At 40.2% G+C, this 22,262-nt stretch overlaps 3 protein-coding genes across 3 annotated transcripts; all 3 read left to right on the plus strand.

Annotated features, from left to right (window-relative positions):
* Positions 1 to 235: 235 nt before the first annotated feature.
* LOC110826405 (xyloglucan endotransglucosylase/hydrolase protein 24-like) lies at positions 236 to 1,539 on the plus strand. The gene is made up of 3 exons (XM_022057042.2): positions 236 to 589; positions 684 to 877; positions 1,019 to 1,539. Exons 1-3 carry the CDS (start codon positions 329 to 331, stop codon positions 1,407 to 1,409), a joined length of 846 nt encoding a protein of 281 aa, XP_021912734.1. The 5' UTR covers positions 236 to 328; the 3' UTR covers positions 1,410 to 1,539.
* A 4,596-nt stretch (positions 1,540 to 6,135) lies between these two features.
* LOC110826410 (putative xyloglucan endotransglucosylase/hydrolase protein 23) lies at positions 6,136 to 7,423 on the plus strand. The gene is made up of 3 exons (XM_022057047.2): positions 6,136 to 6,494; positions 6,578 to 6,771; positions 6,874 to 7,423. The coding sequence occupies exons 1-3, from the start codon at positions 6,213 to 6,215 to the stop codon at positions 7,268 to 7,270; spliced, it is 873 nt and encodes a 290-aa protein (XP_021912739.1). The 5' UTR covers positions 6,136 to 6,212; the 3' UTR covers positions 7,271 to 7,423.
* A 944-nt stretch (positions 7,424 to 8,367) lies between these two features.
* Positions 8,368 to 12,695, plus strand: LOC148253107 (uncharacterized). The gene is made up of 4 exons (XM_088208539.1): positions 8,368 to 8,390; positions 8,490 to 8,593; positions 9,088 to 9,235; positions 11,141 to 12,695. Exons 1-4 carry the CDS (start codon positions 8,368 to 8,370, stop codon positions 12,693 to 12,695), a joined length of 1,830 nt encoding a protein of 609 aa, XP_088064665.1.
* The last annotated feature ends 9,567 nt before the right edge of the window (positions 12,696 to 22,262 follow it).

Raw genomic sequence — 22,262 nt, forward strand, 5'->3', positions numbered from 1 at the left:
GAAGCAAGAATCTGCGTTAGGCCCGCACCTTGTCTCTACTGTCACTAACCAAAACCGCGTGTGCCATCATCTTCACAAACCAAATCCTCTATTTGCTTCTCATCGATTTCACAAATCAAATCCATTTGCATTCAATTCAATTCATTAGCCAACTGGCCACAGCTCCACTGAGTTGACCCACTACTGAACTTTCCAGTCCCTTTCCTTCCCAATCAATCTATAAAAACCCTTCTAATCCCTCCCATTTCTTCACCACTTCACAAATTCAGAACTTCTTCTTATATTTTCAAAATCCCAAATCAAATTAGGAAATTCCCCATCCTTCAAAATGGGTTCTAAATCATTTGTTTTGATGCTACTTTTCCACTTCGTACTAGCAAATGCAGCCGGTAACTTCTTTCAAGACGTTGATGTCACATGGGGAGATGGCCGTGGGAAGATTATTGACAGTGGGAGGCTCTTAACTCTGTCTCTTGACAAGGCTTCCGGCTCTGGTTTCCAATCAAGAAGAGAGTATCTCTTCGGCAAGATTGACATGCAGCTCAAGCTTGTTCCTGGCAACTCTGCTGGCACCGTCACTGCCTATTACGTATGTTAATTCATTAACCTATAACTTTCTGTACAATATATTATATATGTATATGTTAATGTTGCTGACATGGGTTTCTTTTACTTTTATATAGTTATCTTCAAAGGGGTCAACATGGGATGAAATAGACTTTGAATTCTTGGGAAACCTCAGCGGCGACCCTTATATTCTTCATACCAATGTGTATAGCCAAGGCAAAGGAAACAGAGAACAGCAATTCTATCTCTGGTTTGACCCAACTGCGGATTTCCACACTTATTCCATTCTATGGAATCCCCAGCAAATTATGTAAGTATTTAACCATACCAATCAACCAATTCCCTAAAATTACATTCATATATATATTTATATATATATTTCGATACTACATATATGCGCAATGAAAGGCTGATACGGACCTTTTTTATTTATTGGTTTTGTTATTTTCAGATTTTCAGTCGATGGAACTCCAATCAGAGTGTTCAAGAACTACGAGTCAATTGGGGTTCCATTTCCGAAGAATCAGCCGATGAGAATCTATTCCAGTCTGTGGAATGCCGATGACTGGGCGACGAGAGGTGGACGGGTGAAGACAGATTGGTCCAAGGCTCCTTTCATGGCTTCTTACAGGAATTTCAACGACAAAAATGCTTGCGTCTGGTCTAATGGAAGATCTTCTTGTACCTCCTCTAAACCCAAAAATCCATGGCTGTCGCAAGATTTGGATACAACCAGCCAAGACAGGTTGAAATGGGTGCAGAAGAATTATATGATTTATAACTATTGCACGGATACCAAGCGATTTTCACAAGGCCTCCCTCGTGAATGCACCATGCCCTAGACATCCATATAAAACCGTGGACTATAATATATGTAGATATTAAAAACCAGTAATTAATTTATTTATTTAATTAGATTTGCATGTAAATTTTCGTTTAAATATAATAATATTGCTGTTGATTCTTTTATAACACCAAGTTTAAGAGCAAATTGGGAGTCTATCTCAAATATATTTGTAATAAATTCATATTTATTTTAATTCATAAAATATAAACCTTATTAATAATTTTTTAAAAATTAAATAACTCACACGGTATATAATTTTATTTAATATACAAAAGTTACTATAATGTTTATGAGATTGACTAAGTTCTATTATATCTTCACTATATATTTTTATCCAATTAAATTTTTCATAACAAAATTTCAAATATTGAAATTGATTAGATAGGTAGATATTGATAACTTCAAACAACCAAAGAAAAATTATCCTTACAAACTTTATGTATTATATAAATACATCAATGCTTAAGCCTAATCTACTTGGGATTTGAGTTGAAAGGTTTCTATTTCCTAGTAATTTTTAATTAAGCTGGCCATCAATGTTTGTTTTAGTTAGGCTTAGCTTAACCCTAATTAAGCTAATTCTTTTTAAAAAAAAAAATTATGTTAAATTTTTAACTTGTTATAATTATTTTAATTAAAAAAATATTTTATGGTACAAAAATATAATCTGACTTATTAAAATTTAATCAATTTAGTTTTCATAATCAATATATTAATAAATTAAATTATTAATATAACTAAATTAAATATTATAAATTAACAAACCCTAATTATTTAATTATTAATAGTAAAAACAATAAATTTTTGTGTCTATCATACTCATTAAGTATTTATCTTTCAAAAAGATAATGATTACTATAAGCCGACCATAAGTTTTAGCCTACTTTTTTTCTTTTTCTAATAGTAATAATAAATTATTTGATGTAATTGAAATTGTCGTTATTTTTTAAATATAAGATTATGGACTGCTGATTTTTAAGAAAAAAATATATATTTTTTTATTAAATAATTCGTAATTTAATTTGTTTCAAACACATAAAATGCAAAAAGGAAAATTCTTTTAGGTTTAAAATATTTTTAAAAAATTACCGAAGCTTTACATTTGAGTATCAGAATAATTTTCTTCTATTTTTTTTTAAACTGATTTAGAATAAAATTTCAAATTGTAACTATAGTGTTACAATAAAAAATAAAACAATATATAAATGTTATGAATAAAATAATTTATAATATGAGAATAAAAATATTACTCGCTCAATCAAAAAACAATTAATTATATAATTTATCAAAAAATTATTTAATTGAAAGGTTGATAAGATTTTTTTAAGATAAATAATTATTAATTCAAATCATACCGTGTTAATTTAAAATTTATATTTTTATCATATTATAATTATTGTTTATGCATTATAAAATATATTAAATTTATAAAAATAAAATATTATATAAATATTATTGATAAAATTATTTATACTTATAACTATATACTTATAATTATACAGTTTTCTAAACACAAAACATATCTCAATAATCTTCTAACTAAAACACTTTCCTCCATATTCAAATCATTAATCCTCATAAGATATTATATTACTTGAAAGTAACATAATCCCAATATTATTTAGAGGACATATCATTAAATAGACGTTGAATAAGAGTTGTTTGGCTTTCGTAATCGTAATAAATGCAATTAGTGATTAATATTAATTAAGAAGAAGATGGCGGTGGGTTTATTGCATTTCAACTGGCCAATCACCATTCACGAACTCTTTTGAAAAAGAAAAAATAGTAATGCCCAAACGCGTCTTTATAATTATTATGGCAAATAAAGCTGTTAGTTGGGACGGGACGTAATATCAAGGGGGATGGTCAGCAGTACATATGTCCTTTGATTCTATAATCTCGTCCTGTTATATCATTCATGTTTATTTATTGTATTATTGATTCAAAAACTAAATATCAAATACAAGATATATATATATATATATATATGTGTATATATATGCCTAAATGGGAAACTCATTTATGTGGTTTGGATAAATTTAACTATTCTTAATTATTCATATTTTACAGAGCTAAATAGTACTAAGGTATGATACTTAGTCTTACATTTAAATTTTTTAATTTTTTAATTAGAATTTAACTTCAATCTTGACCCCAATTTAATAGATTAAGATTGAGTTATTAAGCCCTTAATTTCGTTATCCCTAATCTAAACCTACTTTTAATGCCAATTTCAATTTTATCTTGGGTATAGCAAACACAAATTTACTTGGAATAATGGTTGCAATGGTGTTGAAAATTTTAGAAGAGACTTTGATGGTTTGTTGCCGGAGTAGTCAAGAACCATTTTGTGATTTATACACCGCTTGTTGAATTATGTGTCAAATTATATGTCAATAATTCTAAATTTAATTCAGTATAGAATTGATGATAGAAAATACAAAAATTTTAAAATTTAAAATAATATGGTTAAAAGGGCTAACTTGCGTCAATGTCATACTAGATGTTTCGAATTTGAAAATGAAAATTAAAGGGTGTGTTGATGATTTGATAAACTAGGATAAGAATGTTATTAAAGATATCATTAAAAAAATCAAACTCATATTTAGTGTAGAGTGACTTTGGATTTACTTTATATAAGGGTGGGTGAGTAAACTCACATAAACCCTCTGTATTGATGATGGTACCAAGTGCGAGTATGGCAAAACAGATGGCTTGTGGTGCTTCCAGTGGAAAAGTCTGGTCCCATAATTTGATGAATACATATGTAGATCGAGTATTAGATTTGTTCTTACTTAATGGACCATGATGAGATATGTAGTTGTTCTAATAACTATTGATTCTGCAAGAAATTGAGAATATTATTAATATTCATTTCAACTCTAAGAGGCCTCAAGATAAAGTGATGTAGGCTTATGAGACTTTGACTTTTATACCGTTAGATCTGAATATAATTAATTATATTATTAAATGAGTAAAAAGGAGAGAAACACTTTATATTGAAGACATTCTGCATGTTTGAAGAAATTTTGAAATGCATATATTATTCCACGTACCAAACATTTCGCCAAGAGATTAATGAAAGGCTTTATTCCCATTCATTGTAAGTTAGCACATTGAGGTATATCACTTGATATCATCAACCCTATATGTGGTAAAACAAAAGAAATAGTCGGATACTTCTTTAGGCAGCTCTTTTTCTATTTGTTGATATGGAAGTGGAGTAATGTTTGATATATTTCTTATATTTATATATCTTAGATGGAATGAATTACTATATATCTATGTTATCTGAAACAAATGAATTGATTTAGTTTCTCTAAATTTGTGGGGGAATACGGTGAGGAAGGAACATATGATATTATTAAGGGAAGGGAGTGGTGTCAATGGATGTGATTGATAAAATTAGCTCTTACATGAACAAGCATGATCTAGGTAATAACAACCTGACGACTTCATTTGGGATATATTAGGAGGCTCAAAATTTCTCACAATCTTTTAGCCCACCATCATATGGTATTGTTAAAATAAATTGTGATGCCTTACTTAAATTATCATGTTGGGCATGACTAGGCACGGTTGGGAGAAATTCAGTTGGGGGAGGTGATCTTTGCAAGTATGCATATATAGATTCTTTATTAATTAGGGAAGCTGAGGCTCAAGTTATTATGCGTAGATTGTAAATAGCAAAAAGAAGGGGTATATAAGCTATTCATGTGGAGGGAAACTCTTAAAGTCTAAGGCACCACAACACGAAGATCATCTTCATTTAAGATGTTGGATTAATTCTTGATGAAATTTTAGCTTTTAAATTATTATTTTCATTTAGTTCTTTCTAATAGATTTTTAAATAGTAATATGGTAGCTCATTCTCTAACTTAGATGAGCTCTTTCTACTCTGAATCGAAGGTTTATAATTAGAGAATCCTTTCTTATGTTGGTTCTTTACTTGGTTCATGATAGGTTATATTATGTTGATTCCTTTTTTCATTCCTAAAATAATTATTTTTTTAAAAAAAGAATAATGTATTAATTAAAAGGAGAACATAGTATAAGTAGCGTGCCAGATACAAAATGGAAGAGGACCCGGAAAATGATTTATAAGAGCTTGTTTTAAACTATGTAACTGATTACAAAATTTTATTAGCAATGAATATAATGGACAATACAATGAAGAAACCGAATACATAAATTAAGATTAGCAAATTACACATTATTTTTTTACAAAATAGTTACAAATCTTTATAAAAATTTATGAAATTGATTAGAATATGCATTTATGTGTATCATAATTATAAGGTTGTACTTCAATTAGTATTCGTATATTCTATAATTAATGAAATATATCAATTTTTATTAAAAAATTATAAAATAAACTTAGACTAATTATATAGTAAGTTCAAAATAAAAAAGTGAAAATATATTATTTTCAGTTTTGAAAGAACAAATGTTATTTTTATATAAGTAATTATTAATTATCAGAATCCATACGTTAGCCATCCTAAATTCGCTCGAATAATTTGGAGACACACAAAACCGTGTGTTTAATTAAATATATAATAGTAATTTCAATGGCGGTGCGCTATTGCGATCCCAGCTGCAGTATTTTATTTTATCAAAATAAAAAAAGCCACCAACTCTTGCCCAGCTCAGCTCAGACCTCTTTCTCTCCACTTTCCCCTGATTTTTCCTCGCCTTGACAACCCTATAAGTACACACCACCCATGGCGCACTCTAAACCAACTTCACACAGAAACCAAAACCTCAATTCACACATTCAAATTTACATCTACCCATGGCTTCACTTCCTTCATCTTCTCCACTGATTCTAGTCCTCTCTCTAATCGTTATTTCCTCACTTACGGCTGCCTCCGCCGGTAATTTCTACCAAGACTTCGACATCACCTGGGGAGATGGTCGCGGCAAAATACTCAACAATGGCGAACTTCTAACTCTTTCTCTTGACAAACCCTCTGGCTCTGGCTTTCAATCCAAGAACGAATATCTTTTTGGCAAGATTGATATGCAGCTCAAGCTTGTCGCCGGAAACTCCGCTGGCACCGTTACTGCTTATTATGTATGCCTCTCAACTTCTTTTGCTACAATATTATCTATAAATATGTATATGTGATTGACATGATTTTGTGCTATTATGTGCAGTTATCTTCAAAAGGATCAACATGGGACGAAATTGATTTTGAATTCTTGGGGAACTTGAGTGGTGATCCTTACGTTCTTCATACTAATGTGTTTAGTCAAGGAAAGGGTAACAGAGAACAACAGTTCTATCTTTGGTTTGATCCAACTGCTGATTTCCACACGTATTCCATTCTCTGGAATCCTCAAAGAATTATGTAAGTTAAAAACCATCAATTCAAATTTTCAATATTTGATTTCTTGGTCAATTTTTTTAACTGGGTTGACTTAAAACCTCTGTTTTCTGATCTGTGTTTCAGATTTTCTGTTGACGGAACTCCGATCAGAGAGTTCAAGAACGAGGAGTCGATTGGTGTTCCGTTTCCAAAGAATCAGCCGATGAGAATCTATTCCAGTCTGTGGAATGCTGATGATTGGGCTACGAGAGGTGGGCTTGTGAAGACGGACTGGTCGCAGGCTCCTTTCACAGCTTCTTACAGGAACTTTAATGACGACAACGCTTGTGTCTGGTCTAATGGAGCATCTTCTTGTACTTCCAGCTCTTCATCTTCTTCCTCTGAATGGCTGTCGCAAGAGCTTGACAATACAAGCCAAGAGAAGTTGAGATGGGTGCAGAAGAATTATATGATCTACAATTACTGCTCTGATTCAAAGAGATTTCCTCAAGGTCTACCTCCTGAATGCAACATGCCGTAGATTTTCCTTTTTTTTTTTTTTCTCCTCTTAAAAAAGGGTTAATTCTATATATACCGATTATTGCATTCCAATTCTTTTATTTATAGAAATATTCTTATTATTTGATTGCATAATCAAGATATCCTAATAAAGTACTTGATTAGCTTCTTGCTATTCCCCTTCTTTGTTTTTTCTTTTGGTTCAAAGCTGAAAAGTCATGGCGACTCGAAATTATATATATCAACTGCAAGAAATTTCAGCAAACAGTGGTCTTCTGTGGGAACTACAGAAAAGGGTGTAAGCTTATATCTATGTATATATATATATATATATAAAAAGCTAATAGTCTGAGTGTTTATTATATATACATATATGTGTATAAATTTTAAAATCAGAAAGCTGAAGGAACCTGCTAAATTGATTCTCCTGATAATTAACGAAAATTAATTTCAAATCATTTATAAAGAAATTGATAATTTATTTTTATATATTAAACAATCTTTCTTTAACATTATAAGAAAAATATGTAAAATGCAGAATAACACATATATGTTAAGTAATAGTACGTGAAGAAACTCTTTCAAACAAAAACTTTTCATATTTTTTATTAATATGAAATATGTGTGTGTGTGTGTATATATATATATGTGATGCAGAAATATTCTAAAACTATATTTAGTATTTTCCTCGAAATCTTGTTATTACAGATTTCCTTTTTTAGAAAGAAAAAAGCCTCTCGTACTTTTCCTCCCCAGTATCTAACGATACGCGCTCACATTATGTAATGTGTTTTTTTGTCTTATATTGTCTTTGACGGTGGCGGACCGGCAATGGATTTTAATGGGTGTTTGATGAAAATAAAATTAATTTAAAATTTTAGGTGAAAAATTATTATATCTATTTTTCTATATTTAAAATCAAATAAAAAATTTACAGATACATAGTTGCACAATTTAGTGAATTTTCTTTTTTTTTTTTAAAAAGTATATTTTAAATTTACTTTTAGAAATTCAAATTTTAATGATATTATATTATAATTTTTATTAATTAATTTCCTCAACCACTCTATTTATCTAGCGAAAAAGAAAAAGAACCTAACCAAGCTATCCAGCTGGCAGATGACGGAGAGTGGGTCAACGACGTAATCTTAGTTTCCTTGAAAACACTGTAATGTTTGGTTATTGGACAGCTGTCTTTTAAGCACTTTCTGAAAAAGCTAACAGCTGGTCCCACCTTGCAGCCACCTGGACCTTCCTCATTCATCTTCTTCCCCAACCTCCACTCACCTTCTTATGGTGTTTGATTGGTTTTTAGCAAATTATCTGAAAATCCTCAACGAATTATGTAATCCAAATTTCCAAGATTTTATATCTTCCTCAATTTTTTTTTTTTAGCTGCATTGACTTAAAAATTATATTTTATAGCATGCATTTAAGATTTTATATTTATTGAATTTCGTCAGTAAAATTTAAAAATATAAAATTATTATTAATAGAACTTCGATTAAATAATTTAAAAATACGAAATCGATAAGTGGTTTCTTTTATTTAAAAAGAAGTGAAACACACTGTAAGGACTAGAAAGTAGAAAGAATAGAAAAAAAAAAAAAAAAAATAATAATAATAATAATAATAAAAACGACGTCGTTTTAGAGAGGGGAAAAACGACGTCGTTTTGAAAGAAAGAAAAACGACGTCATTTTGGGATGTAGGAAAACGATGTCGTTTTGGGGTAGGCTGGCAGAGTATAAAAGGAGGTCGGAAAAGGGAGAAGGAGAAAGAGAGGAGAAAAGAAAAAAAAAAAGAAAGAAAAGGAAAAAGAGAAAAAGAGAAAAGGAGGGAAGGAGGACAGTGGAGACGAAGAAGAAGAGGAAAGTTCCAGAAGGAGAGAGGAGAGAGTCGGGGCGGAGGGGAGCGAGAAGGGAGAGGGAAGGAGGCCGTGGACGGACGACGCGACCGGCAGGAAGAAGGAGGATGGAAACGGGAGGTACGGTGAAAATTTGAGTTGTTTGGTGTGGTGTGTGTGTGTAGAGAAATTTGGTTGCAGGTTGCGGCGTCGGTAATGGCGCGACGGAGTGGAGCAGTGAAGGTAGGCCGTAAGCGTGGGGTTGTCCCGCGCGCTCACGGAGGTGATCGGGGAAGGAAGGGAAAGTATGGCGGTGTTGGGGGCGTGTGGGGGGGAGCCGTGGGGAAGGATGGGGGTGGTACGGGTAGAACAGAGTGAGGAGGATGTGAGAGAACAATCTAGGGGGCGCGGGTGGGATAAAAACTCGAGAGGACAGAAGAGGTGTGTGTGTGGTGTGTGCGTGGGTGGGGATGTGGAGGGAGCCGTTAATAGGCGGTGATGTGTTTCCCCGAAATGCACGGTGGTGAGGGCGTGTATGTGGCGTGAAACGGTGCAAGCTGAGAGGTTAATCGCCCTAGGTAGGCAAAAGTGTATAGGAACCGGGAGGAGGCAGGAGGATGGGGGAGGTAGTGGGTAGGGGGCAGTGGAAGAGGGAAGGGAGCTGGAAGGTACGGCAGAGGGGACTAGGAAGCAGGATTTGAGGGGGATTGGATGGGAGAAGAGGAGTAATGTGGTCAGTAGGAGTTAGTAAGTTAGAATGCTTGGGACTAGCATGGTATAAGGGGAGATGGGAGCATGCGGTTTGGGAGGGGAGATTTGGAGGCCGTTGGTAGGGGCGGGTTGAGTTGCCGATGTTGGTGGAGCAGGGAGGGGATATGTATGTGAGTGTGGCCTAGCAAGGCCGAGAGGGGTAGAAGGGTGCATGAGTCACGGATGGTGGTGACGGGAGGTGGAAATGTTTGTGTGTGTGCGTGGCCCAACGAGGTCGAGAGATGGAGGAGTGAGTATGAGTCGCCGATGTTGGTGACGCGAGAGGATGGTATTTGTGTGTGTGTGTGGCCTCTTTAGGTCGAGAGGTGGAGGAGTGAGTATGAGTCGCCGATGTTGGTGACGCAAGACGATGGTATTTGTGTGTGTGTGTGGCCTCTTTAGGTCGAGAGGTGGAGGAGTGAGTATGAGTCGCCGATGTTGGTGACGCGAGATGATGACATTTGTGTGTGTGTGTGGCCTCTTTAGGTCGAGAGGTGGAGGAGTGAGTGTGAGTCGCCGATGTTGGTGACACAGAATAATGGTGTGTGGGTGTGTGCGTGGCCTATTAGGTCGAGAGGTGGAGATATAGGTGTGAGTCGCCGATATTGGTGACGTGGAATGAAGGTGGTTGGGTGTGTGTGTGTGTGGCCTCGTGAGGTCGGGAGATGGGGGAAGAGTGTATGAGTCGCCGATGTTGGTGACGAGAGTTAGTGGATGATTGTTGGGTGGGGGGGGGGGGGGGGGTTGTTTGGCCGTGCTATTGCCTTGGAATGGGACCTTGATAATTAGTGTAGGGAGAGGGTTATGAGTTGTTTGGGGTTGGGTAGGATAAATGCATATAGACATTTCTGGAAATTCTTGTCACTGCATATTACACTTACAACTTGATTTTTATCGTATTGAGTTATGTGAACTCACTTCTCATCATTCACAGGTGGAGTAAGGACGGAATTGGGATCCGAGCGGCTGGTAACGGAGCCCCGTCGGTAGTGCCATAGGGCACAAGTTTTGTTTGTGATTTAAAGTAGTTTGAGAGGATGGTTTAGTCTGGATATTGAATATCTAGGAATGTTTGATATTGTATTACTATGTGTTGTAGAGGTGGAGATGTATGTACAATTGATTTGGAACATGGAAGGTGGATATCTCTTGTGCATGGTTGGAATAATATGGATTTCGGTATTGTGTTGTATGGGTGCTTTATCGTACACCGTTAAGAAAAAAAAAAACGGGGTGTTACAGTTGGTATCAGAGCAAAACTAAGTATACCTACTAACTGGTATAACTATCCTGCAGGTGTATCAAGGGAGGTGACGAAGAAAGGACGGGGCCGACCCCGTCGCGGGCTGTCCCGGGGCTGCGGGACTCACCGGGGATTCCACAACGACCACCTGGGTGTCCCCAGGTACCACTCCCAGCATTTTACGGGCCACCCCCGTATCAAGCGGTGCCCCCTCCCACACAACCGAGGCCCGCGCCTGGCCCAGCGGTAAACCAGACGGGACTGCCTGGGGTACAACAGGAAGACTTCAACCGACTGTGTAGAGTGGTGGAGAGTCTGGCCACAGTGATCAGAGATAGAGAACTACGGGCTGAGACAGCCTCGGTCCCACAACCGGGGATTCACCAGGGTGTGGTGGACACCAGCAATATTGAGAAATATCGAAGGTTAAACCCTCCTGCTTTCAATGGGAGTACTGATCCCTTGGTGGCGGAAGACTGGATAAAGGAGACCGAAAAATTATTCGAAGTGATCACAGTGACCACTGAACAGAAGGTGCAACTGGCCACATTTATGTTTAGAGGATCCGCTGAGCGTTGGTGGAAACTAAAAAGAAGAACTCTAGCTCCCCCAGTCACTTGGGAAGTATTCCTGGAAGCCTTCAATGCAGAGTATTTTCCGGATTTCTTGAGACAACGGAAGGAAATAGAGTTTGCCGAACTGAGACAAGGAAGATTGTCAGTGGTAGAATATGCTGAGAGGTACATAGAATTGGGGCGGTTCGCGCCCGAGGTGATGATGAATGAGACCAAGAAGGCTCGCAGATTCGAAAAAGGGTTACGGTCTGAACTGTATCGTCAAGTGGCGGTGTTTGCATTACCCTCATATCAGATGGTGTTAGAAAAGGCACAGTTGGTGGAAGCACTGTATAAAGAACAAGTTGAGAACAGTAAAGGGGAGTCCAGTTACAGACGTCCACCACCCCCCTCCGGCCAAATAGAGAAAAGGCAGAGGATAGCACCGGATTTTGCCCCCAGTCAGCAGGTATCCCGGAGTAAACCAAATTGCACCCAATGTGGTAGAAATCATGGGGATCGACCATGTATGAGCGGCGGGCGGGGCTGTTATCGGTGCGGAAACACTCAACATTTTGTGCGTGATTGCCCGTTGCCGAAGGAGCCGGGTAGACCGTGGGTTCAAGGACGGGTGTTCGCCATCACAGCGTCAGAGGCGGCCGCCACTTCCAAAATAATACAAGGTATACTTTACATTTCAGATATTCCTGCTAAAGTACTAATTGACCCTGGTGCCACACATTCATTTGTATCGCCTATGTTTGCATCTAGGATAGGTATAGAACCTCGAGTGTTAGATCGAGTGTTAGTCATATCTACGCCAACTAATGGCCCTTTATGTACGGATGTGATGTTTGATTCTTGTGAGGTAGATGTAGGGGGGAGGAAGTTAAAAGTGGATCTAATTTTGTTAGACATTAAGGATTTTGATGTAATACTGGGGATGGATTGGCTTGCGGCCCAACGTGCCCATGTAGACTGTTTCCGTAAGAGGGTAGTGTTTAAGATGCCTAACGAAGAACCTTTTTCTGTATGGAAAGAAAAATCTCAATGAATGAATGAGTGTTATATTAAAATGTGCTAGCGAGAATATGTATATGGATTATAATGTTGTCTACGTTTGATAGGTAACGAGGATAAGAGACTTACACTCCGAGAGATACCAGTGGTAAGAGATTTCCCAGACGTTTTCCCATACGACCTTCCGGGATTACCACCCAATAGAGAGGTCGAATTCGCCATCGAACTCCAGCCCGGCACCCAACCAATCTCTAAGACCCCATACAGGATGGCGAGATCAGAACTAATGGAGTTAAGTAGACAGTTACAAGAGTTACTGGATAAGAAATTTATAAGGCCGAGCGTATCACCGTGGGGAGCCCCAGTACTGTTTGTTAAGAAGAAGGATGGATCCATGCGAATGTGTATTGATTATAGAGACCTGAATCAAGTGACAATAAAGAATAGGTATCCGTTACCTAGGATCGACGACTTATTTGATCAATTGCAAGGGGCACAAGTGTTTTCAAAAATAGATTTGCGTTCGGGGTATCATCAGCTACGGGTAAGAGCCGAAGACATTGCCAAGACAGCATTCCGCACCAGGTATGGTCACTATGAATTTTTAGTGATGCCTTTTGGACTAACGAATGCGCCTGCAGTGTTTATGGATTTGATGAATCGGGTGTTCCGACCCCTGTTGGATCGCTATGTCATTGTCTTCATAGATGACATATTAATTTACTCAAGAGATTTGGGAGAACATGCAGAACATCTGACTACGGTGCTGGGGATGCTTCGAAAAGCTAAACTGTATGCGAAACTTAGTAAGTGCGAGTTCTGGTTGGATCAAATTACCTTCTTGGGACATATTGTGTCGAGAGATGGGGTATCAGTAGACCCAATGAAAATAGAAGCGGTGGTAAAGTGGGAAAGACCAAAGACTGTCACAGAGATCAGGAGTTTTCTGGGCTTAGCAGGATATTACCGTCGGTTTGTGCGGGGGTTTTCTAGTATTGCAGCACCTCTTACCAAGCTGACAAAGAAGAATGTGGAGTTCGAATGGGATGAAAAGTGTGAGAGTAGCTTTCAGGAATTGAAACATAGACTGACTACTACGCCAATATTGGCCATCCCATCGGGGGAGGGTAATTTTGCAGTATATAGCGATGCATCTCATGTTGGGTTAGGCTGTGTATTAATGCAACAAGGGAAGGTTATAGCGTACGGGTCGCGACAATTGAGGACACATGAAAAGAACTATCCGACACACGATTTGGAACTAGCTGCAGTGGTCTATGCTTTAAAACTGTGGCGACATTACTTATACGGGGAAACATTTGAAATTTACACAGATCATAAAAGTTTACAGTACTTGTTCACGCAGCGGGAATTGAATATGCGACAGAGGAGATGGATGGATCTGTTGAAAGATTTTGACTGCAGAATTAAGTACTACCCGGGACGGGGAAACGTCGTGGCAGATGCACTCAGCCGTAAGAGTACTGGGGTGTTATCTCATTTGATGGTGTCGGAGTGGGGTATACGGGAAGCCATGCAACGATTGGATATTCAAGAGGGGAACAATGGCAGATATGTGGCTAGTTTGAGGGCACAACCTACTTTGGTTCAGAAAATAAGAGAGGGACAATTGGGGGACACTGAGATACAGAGGATCCGGGAGGGAGTAGAACAGGGTACAGTGGGAGATTTTGGGTTGGGGAACGATGGGATACTCAGATTTCAAACCAGAATGTGCGTTCCCAGTGATTGTACACTCAGAGAAGAGATACTCAGTGAGGCTCATGACACCAAACTTGCTATACACCCGGGAAGTACTAAGATGTACAAAAATTTGCAGAAGAGCTTCTGGTGGAGGGGCATGAAGAGGGATGTGGCCGAGTATGTGTTAAAGTGTTTGGTATGCCAACAAGTCAAGGTGGAACACCAGCGGCCTGGGGGGTTGTTACAACCCTTACCTATACCCGAGTGGAAGTGGGAACATGTCTCTATGGACTTTGTGACCGGGTTGCCAGGTAATCGTAAGAAACATGATAGTATTTGGGTGGTGGTTGATCGTCTAACTAAATCTTCCCACTTCTTGGCAATGAAAGTGACCGATCCAGTAGAACGGTTAGCGAGACTGTATATCAGAGAGGTAGTGAGATTACACGGCATTCCTGTGACAATTGTCTCCGACCGGGATCCCCGATTTACTTCCAGATTTTGGAGAGGGTTGCAACAGGCTTTGGGTACTAAATTGAGCTTCAGCACAGCTTTTCACCCACAAACGGACGGACAAACGGAGAGGACGATACAAGTGTTGGAGGATATGTTGAGAGCCTGTGTCATCGACACGGGAGGAGATTGGGAAGACATACTACCCTTAATAGAATTTGCATACAATAATAGTTATCACACCAGTATCGGCATGACTCCTTATGAAGCTCTGTATGGTCGACCCTGTAGGTCGCCGGTGTGTTGGAGCGAGGTGGGGGAAAGACAGTTGTTGGGGCCGGAGATGGTAGAGGAAACCACAGCTAAGGTGCGGATGATACGACATAATTTACAAGCTGCCCAGAGTAGACAGAAGGGGTACGCAGACAATCGTAGGAGAGAGTTAAGCTTTGAAGTAGGGGATCATGTGTTCCTGAAAGTTTCTCCCATGAAAGGGTTATTGAGGTTTGGAAAGAAAGGTAAATTAAGTCCCCGGTTCATAGGGCCGTTTGAGATTTTGGAAAAAGTGGGGGTGGTTGCGTATAGGGTAGCGCTTCCTCCTCGGTACAGTGGGGTTCACAACGTATTTCACGTATCACTACTACGAAAATACCGTCCGGATCCCAACCACATTCTAAGGTATGAATCGTTGCCATTGGAGAAGGACTTGTCTTATGAGGAGGAGCCAATCCAAGTTCTCGAACGACAGGAAAGGAAGTTGAGGAGCAAGGTGATACCTATGGTGAAGATACAGTGGAGACATCATGCCAAGGAAGGGGCAACCTGGGAACGGGAAGACGAAATGAGACGACATTATCCAGAATTGTTTGGAGGTAAGGTAACCAAATTTGAGGGACCAAATTTTTTTTTTAGGGGGGAAGTGTTGTAAGGACTAGAAAGTAGAAAGAATAGAAAAAAAAAAAAAATAATAATAATAATAATAAAAACGACGTCGTTTTAGAGAGGGGAAAAACGACGTCGTTTTGAAAGAAAGAAAAACGACGTCGTTTTGGGATGTAGGAAAACGATGTCGTTTTGGGGTAGGCTGGCAGAGTATAAAAGGAGGTCGGAAAAGGGAGAAGGAGAAAGAGAGGAGAAAAGAAAAAAAAAAGAAAGAAAAGGAAAAAGAGAAAAAGAGAAAAGGAGGGAAGGAGGACAGCGGAGACGAAGAAGAAGAGGAAAGTTCCAGAAGGAGAGAGGAGAGAGTCGGGGCGGAGGGGAGCGAGAAGGGAGAGGGAAGGAGGCCGTGGACGGACGACGCGACCGGCAGGAAGAAGGAGGATGGAAACGGGAGGTACGGTGAAAATTTGAGTTGTTTGGTGTGGTGTGTGTGTGTAGAGAAATTTGGTTGCAGGTTGCGGCGTCGGTAATGGCGCGACGGAGTGGAGCAGTGAAGGTAGGCCGTAAGCGTGGGGTTGTCCCGCGCGCTCACGGAGGTGATCGGGGAAGGAAGGGAAAGTATGGCGGTGTTGGGGGCGTGTGGGGGGGAGCCGTGGGGAAGGATGGGGGTGGTACGGGTAGAACAGAGTGAGGAGGATGTGAGAGAACAATCTAGGGGGCGCGGGTGGGATAAAAACTCGAGAGGACAGAAGAGGTGTGTGTGTGGTGTGTGCGTGGGTGGGGATGTGGAGGGAGCCGTTAATAGGCGGTGATGTGTTTCCCCGAAATGCACGGTGGTGAGGGCGTGTATGTGGCGTGAAACGGTGCAAGCTGAGAGGTTAATCGCCCTAGGTAGGCAAAAGTGTATAGGAACCGGGAGGAGGCAGGAGGATGGGGGAGGTAGTGGGTAGGGGGCAGTGGGAGAGGGAAGGGAGCTGGAAGGTACGGCAGAGGGGACTAGGAAGCAGGATTTGAGGGGGATTGGATGGGAGAAGAGGAGTAATGTGGTCAGTAGGAGTTAGTAAGTTAGAATGCTTGGGACTAGCATGGTATAAGGGGAGATGGGAGCATGCGGTTTGGGAGGGGAGATTTGGAGGCCGTTGGTAGGGGCGGGTTGAGTTGCCGATGTTGGTGGAGCAGGGAGGGGATATGTATGTGAGTGTGGCCTAGCAAGGCCGAGAGGGGTAGAAGGGTGCATGAGTCACGGATGGTGGTGACGGGAGGTGGAAATGTTTGTGTGTGTGCGTGGCCCAACGAGGTCGAGAGATGGAGGAGTGAGTATGAGTCGCCGATGTTGGTGACGCGAGAGGATGGTATTTGTGTGTGTGTGTGGCCTCTTTAGGTCGAGAGGTGGAGGAGTGAGTATGAGTCGCCGATGTTGGTGACGCAAGACGATGGTATTTGTGTGTGTGTGTGGCCTCTTTAGGTCGAGAGGTGGAGGAGTGAGTATGAGTCGCCGATGTTGGTGACGCGAGATGATGACATTTGTGTGTGTGTGTGGCCTCTTTAGGTCGAGAGGTGGAGGAGTGAGTGTGAGTCGCCGATGTTGGTGACGCGGAATAATGGTGTGTGGGTGTGTGCGTGGCCTATTAGGTCGAGAGGTGGAGATATAGGTGTGAGTCGCCGATATTGGTGACGTGGAATGAAGGTGGTTGGGTGTGTGTGTGTGTGGCCTCGTGAGGTCGGGAGATGGGGGAAGAGTGTATGAGTCGCCGATGTTGGTGACGAGAGTTAGTGGATGATTGTTGGGTGGGGGGGGGGGGGGGGTTTGGCCGTGCTATTGCCTTGGAATGGGACCTTGATAATTAGTGTAGGGAGAGGGTTATGAGTTGTTTGGGGTTGGGTAGGATAAATGCATATAGACATTTCTGGAAATTCTTGTCACTGCATATTACACTTACAACTTGATTTTTATCGTATTGAGTTATGTGAACTCACTTCTCATCATTCACAGGTGGAGTAAGGACGGAATTGGGATCCGAGCGGCTGGTAACGGAGCCCCGTCGGTAGTGCCATAGGGCACAAGTTTTGTTTGTGATTTAAAGTAGTTTGAGAGGATGGTTTAGTCTGGATATTGAATATCTAGGAATGTTTGATATTGTATTACTATGTGTTGTAGAGGTGGAGATGTATGTACAATTGATTTGGAACATGGAAGGTGGATATCTCTTGTGCATGGTTGGAATAATATGGATTTCGGTATTGTGTTGTATGGGTGCTTTATCGTACACCGTTAAGAAAAAAAAAACGGGGTGTTACACACACTCTACATAAAACTAAAAACTTAATAATTTAAAATTTATTTTATTTTTGTCATAACTATATGTGTGTATTCAATATACTTGCAACTAAAACACATAAAAATAAAAATTCTAATTGAATAAAATCAAAATCTCATTTAAATAAGATAAAAAATAATAAATTTAATGTAGATAAAATAACATCCGATCTCATCTAAATATGATTAAAAAAATAAATTAACTTTCAACGTTATTACTTGATTTAAAATTGCACCTACCAAGTTGTATCATGTAACGGCCCCGGAAAATATAAAAATGAAATGAGTATTTAAATATATCGAATGCGGAAGCGAGATCAAAATTTCAGTTAACATCCCTTACACGAAAAACCAAACAAACGTACTTAAAATATAAAAGGTTAAACTAACTAAGAAAGAAAACTCGAAAATAAACTATGCGTATGACTACAGAGTCTCTAGGCATCCCCTTCGTCGTCCTCCTGCGGAACGGGCTCGGGAACCATGTCTTCCTGATCTGAAATGGTTAATTAAGGAGTGAGCTACACTAGCCCAGTAAGAACATCACGATATCTCACCGTCACGGAGATAAAGGTGGGTAGAAAACCACAAAAAGACCAATGGAGCATAATTTACAATAAACTCGTTTATTAACAACAAAACCTTTTATCAATAATAAAACTTTTACCATCCACTTACCTTGGTGGAATTTATGAAAACAATATGAGAAAAACAATAACATTATCATAATCATTGAATAATCTAAGCTGTAAAACATAACACTTATCACGCCTCTTGTAATTCAATCATTGTACAACATATCTTTTTTCTCATTTACCAGCCTACTAGTATCCGTGGGGGTCCATAGGGGTTCCGCTACCCGTTAACCTTTAACATTCATAATCAGTTTCCAGGGCCGTCCCCATACCCCGTCCGGTATGGGCGCCAAAACCATGAACCTCAATACCCCGTCCGGTATGAGGGTGAAACGGGCCGTCCCCATACCCCGTCCGGTATGGGCGCCAAAACCATAAACCTCAATACCCCGTCCGGTATGAGGGTGAAACGGGCCGTCCCCATACCCCGTCCGGTATGGGCGCCAAAACCATAAGATCTCCATACCCCGTCCGGCATGTGAGACCACAATCCCGGTAGGGTTCCCTACGGACCCGGTCCGTCCACCATCTCCCAGGATATCTAGTCAGGCTGACCCCCATAATACAATTATCAGTCTACACAATCTTTCATTTTTCCTTTTCCTCAATCAGCATCATCAATTCACATTTAAACAAGCAAATCGTAATTCATACCAGACAGACAACATACAGTATCAGTTTCTCAGTCATTCAACCCATAATTAATAAAAACGTAGTACATGCACACAAATCTGTAAAATGAACACATCAAACCTCATTTTGCATTTAAAGCTGTAAACAAGCCAAATAACAGTAAATCATCAATCACACTAGACTCGGGCTCCATTAGCAACCTTAAGCAATTTCACACATGCGTTAATTCAAGAAATACTGTTTTATCATTTTGAACTTTAATACCGTGATAGGAAATAGGGTGAGGGGTCCTTACTTGTTTTCGGGATCCGAATACGATTCACAGTGCGCCTGCAGGCTGTCCCTAATTTTCCCTGAATTTTTCCCGGGGAACTGAAACACGCTAACAGTACCTGCACGGGTTCCAAAAAAAATCCAAATTAGGCCCAGGGCCTCTTTCGGCCCAAATCGCAACTCCGGCACGGCGGCTCCGCCGTGCTCCGGCGACGGCGCCGCCGCTGGCGGCGGCGAGTCACCTCGGGTTGACTGTTTTCGGCCGTTTTTGGCCGAATTCGGCCACACTCGCATTGGTCCTTGTCAGAAAACAACCCTAGGGCCCTCGGGGGGCCAAAAAATCACGGAAAAGCGGAGCTTACCGGCGGCGGCGCTCTCGGGTACGGCGACTCTCCGGCGAAGTTCGTGTTTTGGTGATTTGGCTTCGGTCAACCTGTAGAGAAAAGAATGGTGATCACGGTGATATAAAAATTGCATCGAACGGAGGTTGGGAAGGGCCTCGTCGGAGGCAAAAACCGAGAGGGGGCGCGGCGGCGCCGCTGGGCTTCGGCCGCGTATTCCGGCCGTTTGGCCGGGATTTCAGCTTCGATTTGGCCATAGGAGGAATCAGTGGGGAAAAACGAGTCGGGGGTATGAAATTTACCTCGATCGGCGGTCGGAAATTTCCCCGGTGCGGCGGCGAGTGGCGGCGGGTGGCGGCGGTCGGCCTCTGGTTCGTCTTCTCCGGCGAGCGGCTGGCGGCTAGGGTTTTTGGTCTGGTGTGGGGGTTCTATTTATAACCCCTTGCCTTTTGATCACAGCCGTTCGTTTCGTTTTAATCTGGGCCGTTCGTTTTTGATTGAATCTGGGCCGTCCGTGCGTTTGAATCTGGGCCGTCCGATCGCGTGATTGATCTGGGCCGTCGGATCGCACCCACGCGGATCGCCAACGTGGCTCCTTTCGGAGTGACGCGATCTTGCCACGTGGCAGGCCCCGGTTGGCCGGGACTGCTGACCGGGCCTGCTGACGTGGCTGCTGACGTGGCCCCCTTTTTTTTTTTTTTTTTTTTTCCTCCTCCTTTCCGGGTGCTACATATCATGTATAAAATATATTTTTAATTTAGAAATTTTGTGATCATGTATGCCAATTGTTCATTGGTATTGCAAAACTTTGTAACAAAAACTTTTTTGTTACTAATTATTAGATAAAATAGAAATGAATGTCAACGCACTTAATTCTTTTGTAGAAAACTAGATTATCGATTATTTTCAAGATGCTTTATTATTACAAAAAATTTATATTACATCTATTTACTCTAAATAAAAATTAGTGATGAGTCTTTTTAACTATACAGCTTGATATATTGAAATAGTGATAGAGATGTTTTACCTCTGAAGAAGATAAAATTATTATTTCTTATTTTTTAAACTTTATGTAACAGTTCTTAACTCAATTCAGTTTAAATTTTAAAAATCAAACTATAAAATAAAATTCTAAATTATTTTAGTTATAAATTAAATTGAATAGTCAAAACATTTTATACACAAACAAATATAATATTTCAAAAAAATTTATATTAATACTATGCATATATTAGAAAGAATGCACACAAAAACTTGAAAATCAAATTATAAATTGAATTTCTGAATTTAAAAAGTTTATATTACTATGCATAGAATAGTAATAGAATGGATGCACGACATAGTCCAGTTGAAAACTTTGAAAATCAAATTATAAATTGAATTCTAATATATTCTAATAGAAAACTATAAGTTGAATTGAATAGTAAGATTCGAAACATTTTATATTAAATATCAAAAATAAAATATTTTAAATTTTTTTTTGTTTAATATTATATAAAACTACATGAATATTTACTTTTTAAAATAAATTGTATAAATAATATTATAGTGTAGCACCCGGAAAGGAGGAGGAAAAAAAAAAAAAAAAAAAAAAAAGGGGGGCCACGTCAGCAGTCCCGGCCAACCGGGGCCTGCCACGTGGCAAGATCGCGTCACTCCGAAAGGAGCCACGTTGGCGATCCGCGTGGGTGCGATCCGACGGCCCAGATCAATCACGCGATCGGACGGCCCAGATTCAAACGCACGGACGGCCCAGATTCAATCAAAAACGAACGGCCCAGATTAAAACGAAACGAACGGCTGTGATCAAAAGGCAAGGGGTTATAAATAGAACCCCCACACCAGACCAAAAACCCTAGCCGCCAGCCGCTCGCCGGAGAAGACGAACCAGAGGCCGACCGCCGCCACCCGCCGCCACTCGCCGCCGCACCGGGGAAATTTCCGACCGCCGATCGAGGTAAATTTCATACCCCCGACTCGTTTTTCCCCACTGATTCCTCCTATGGCCAAATCGAAGCCGAAATCCCGGCCAAACGGCCGGAATACGCGGCCGAAGCCCAGCGGCGCCGCCGCGCCCCCTCTCGGTTTTTGCCTCCGACGAGGCCCTTCCCGGCCTCCGTTCGATGCAATTTTTATATCACCGTGATCACCATTCTTTTCTCTACAGGTTGACCGAAGCCAAATCACCAAAACACGAACTTCGCCGGAGAGTCGCCGTACCCGAGAGCGCCGCCGCCGGTAAGCTCCGTTTTTCCGTGATTTTTTGGCCCCCCGAGGGCCCTAGGGTTGTTTTCTGACAAGGACCAATGCGAGTGTGGCCGAATTCGGCCAAAAACGGCCGAAAACAGTCAACCCGAGGCGACTCG

The sequence above is a fragment of the Carica papaya genome, chromosome 7 (genome assembly GCF_054855325.1).
Source record: "Carica papaya isolate Zhongbai chromosome 7, ASM5485532v1, whole genome shotgun sequence".
Taxonomy (NCBI): domain Eukaryota; kingdom Viridiplantae; phylum Streptophyta; class Magnoliopsida; order Brassicales; family Caricaceae; genus Carica; species Carica papaya.

What these genes read in the sequence shown, in the direction of transcription:
- LOC110826410 (XM_022057047.2), top strand. Translation starts at nt 6,213, where the DNA reads ATGGCTTCACTTCCTTCATCTTCTCCACTGATTCTAGTCCTCTCTCTA. An exon ending in GCACCGTTACTGCTTATTAT is followed by an intron (nt 6,495 to 6,577) that starts GTATGCCTCTCA and finishes TATTATGTGCAG; the next exon opens with TTATCTTCAAAAGGATCAAC. An exon ending in TGGAATCCTCAAAGAATTAT is followed by an intron (nt 6,772 to 6,873) that starts GTAAGTTAAAAA and finishes TCTGTGTTTCAG; the next exon opens with ATTTTCTGTTGACGGAACTC.
- LOC110826405 (XM_022057042.2), top strand. Translation starts at nt 329, where the DNA reads ATGGGTTCTAAATCATTTGTTTTGATGCTACTTTTCCACTTCGTACTA. An exon ending in GCACCGTCACTGCCTATTAC is followed by an intron (nt 590 to 683) that starts GTATGTTAATTC and finishes ACTTTTATATAG; the next exon opens with TTATCTTCAAAGGGGTCAAC. An exon ending in TGGAATCCCCAGCAAATTAT is followed by an intron (nt 878 to 1,018) that starts GTAAGTATTTAA and finishes TGTTATTTTCAG; the next exon opens with ATTTTCAGTCGATGGAACTC.
- LOC148253107 (XM_088208539.1), top strand. Translation starts at nt 8,368, where the DNA reads ATGACGGAGAGTGGGTCAACGAC. An exon ending in GAAAATCCTCAACGAATTAT is followed by an intron (nt 8,594 to 9,087) that starts GTAATCCAAATT and finishes AGAGAAAAGGAG; the next exon opens with GGAAGGAGGACAGTGGAGAC. An exon ending in AAGGAGGATGGAAACGGGAG is followed by an intron (nt 9,236 to 11,140) that starts GTACGGTGAAAA and finishes ACTATCCTGCAG; the next exon opens with GTGTATCAAGGGAGGTGACG.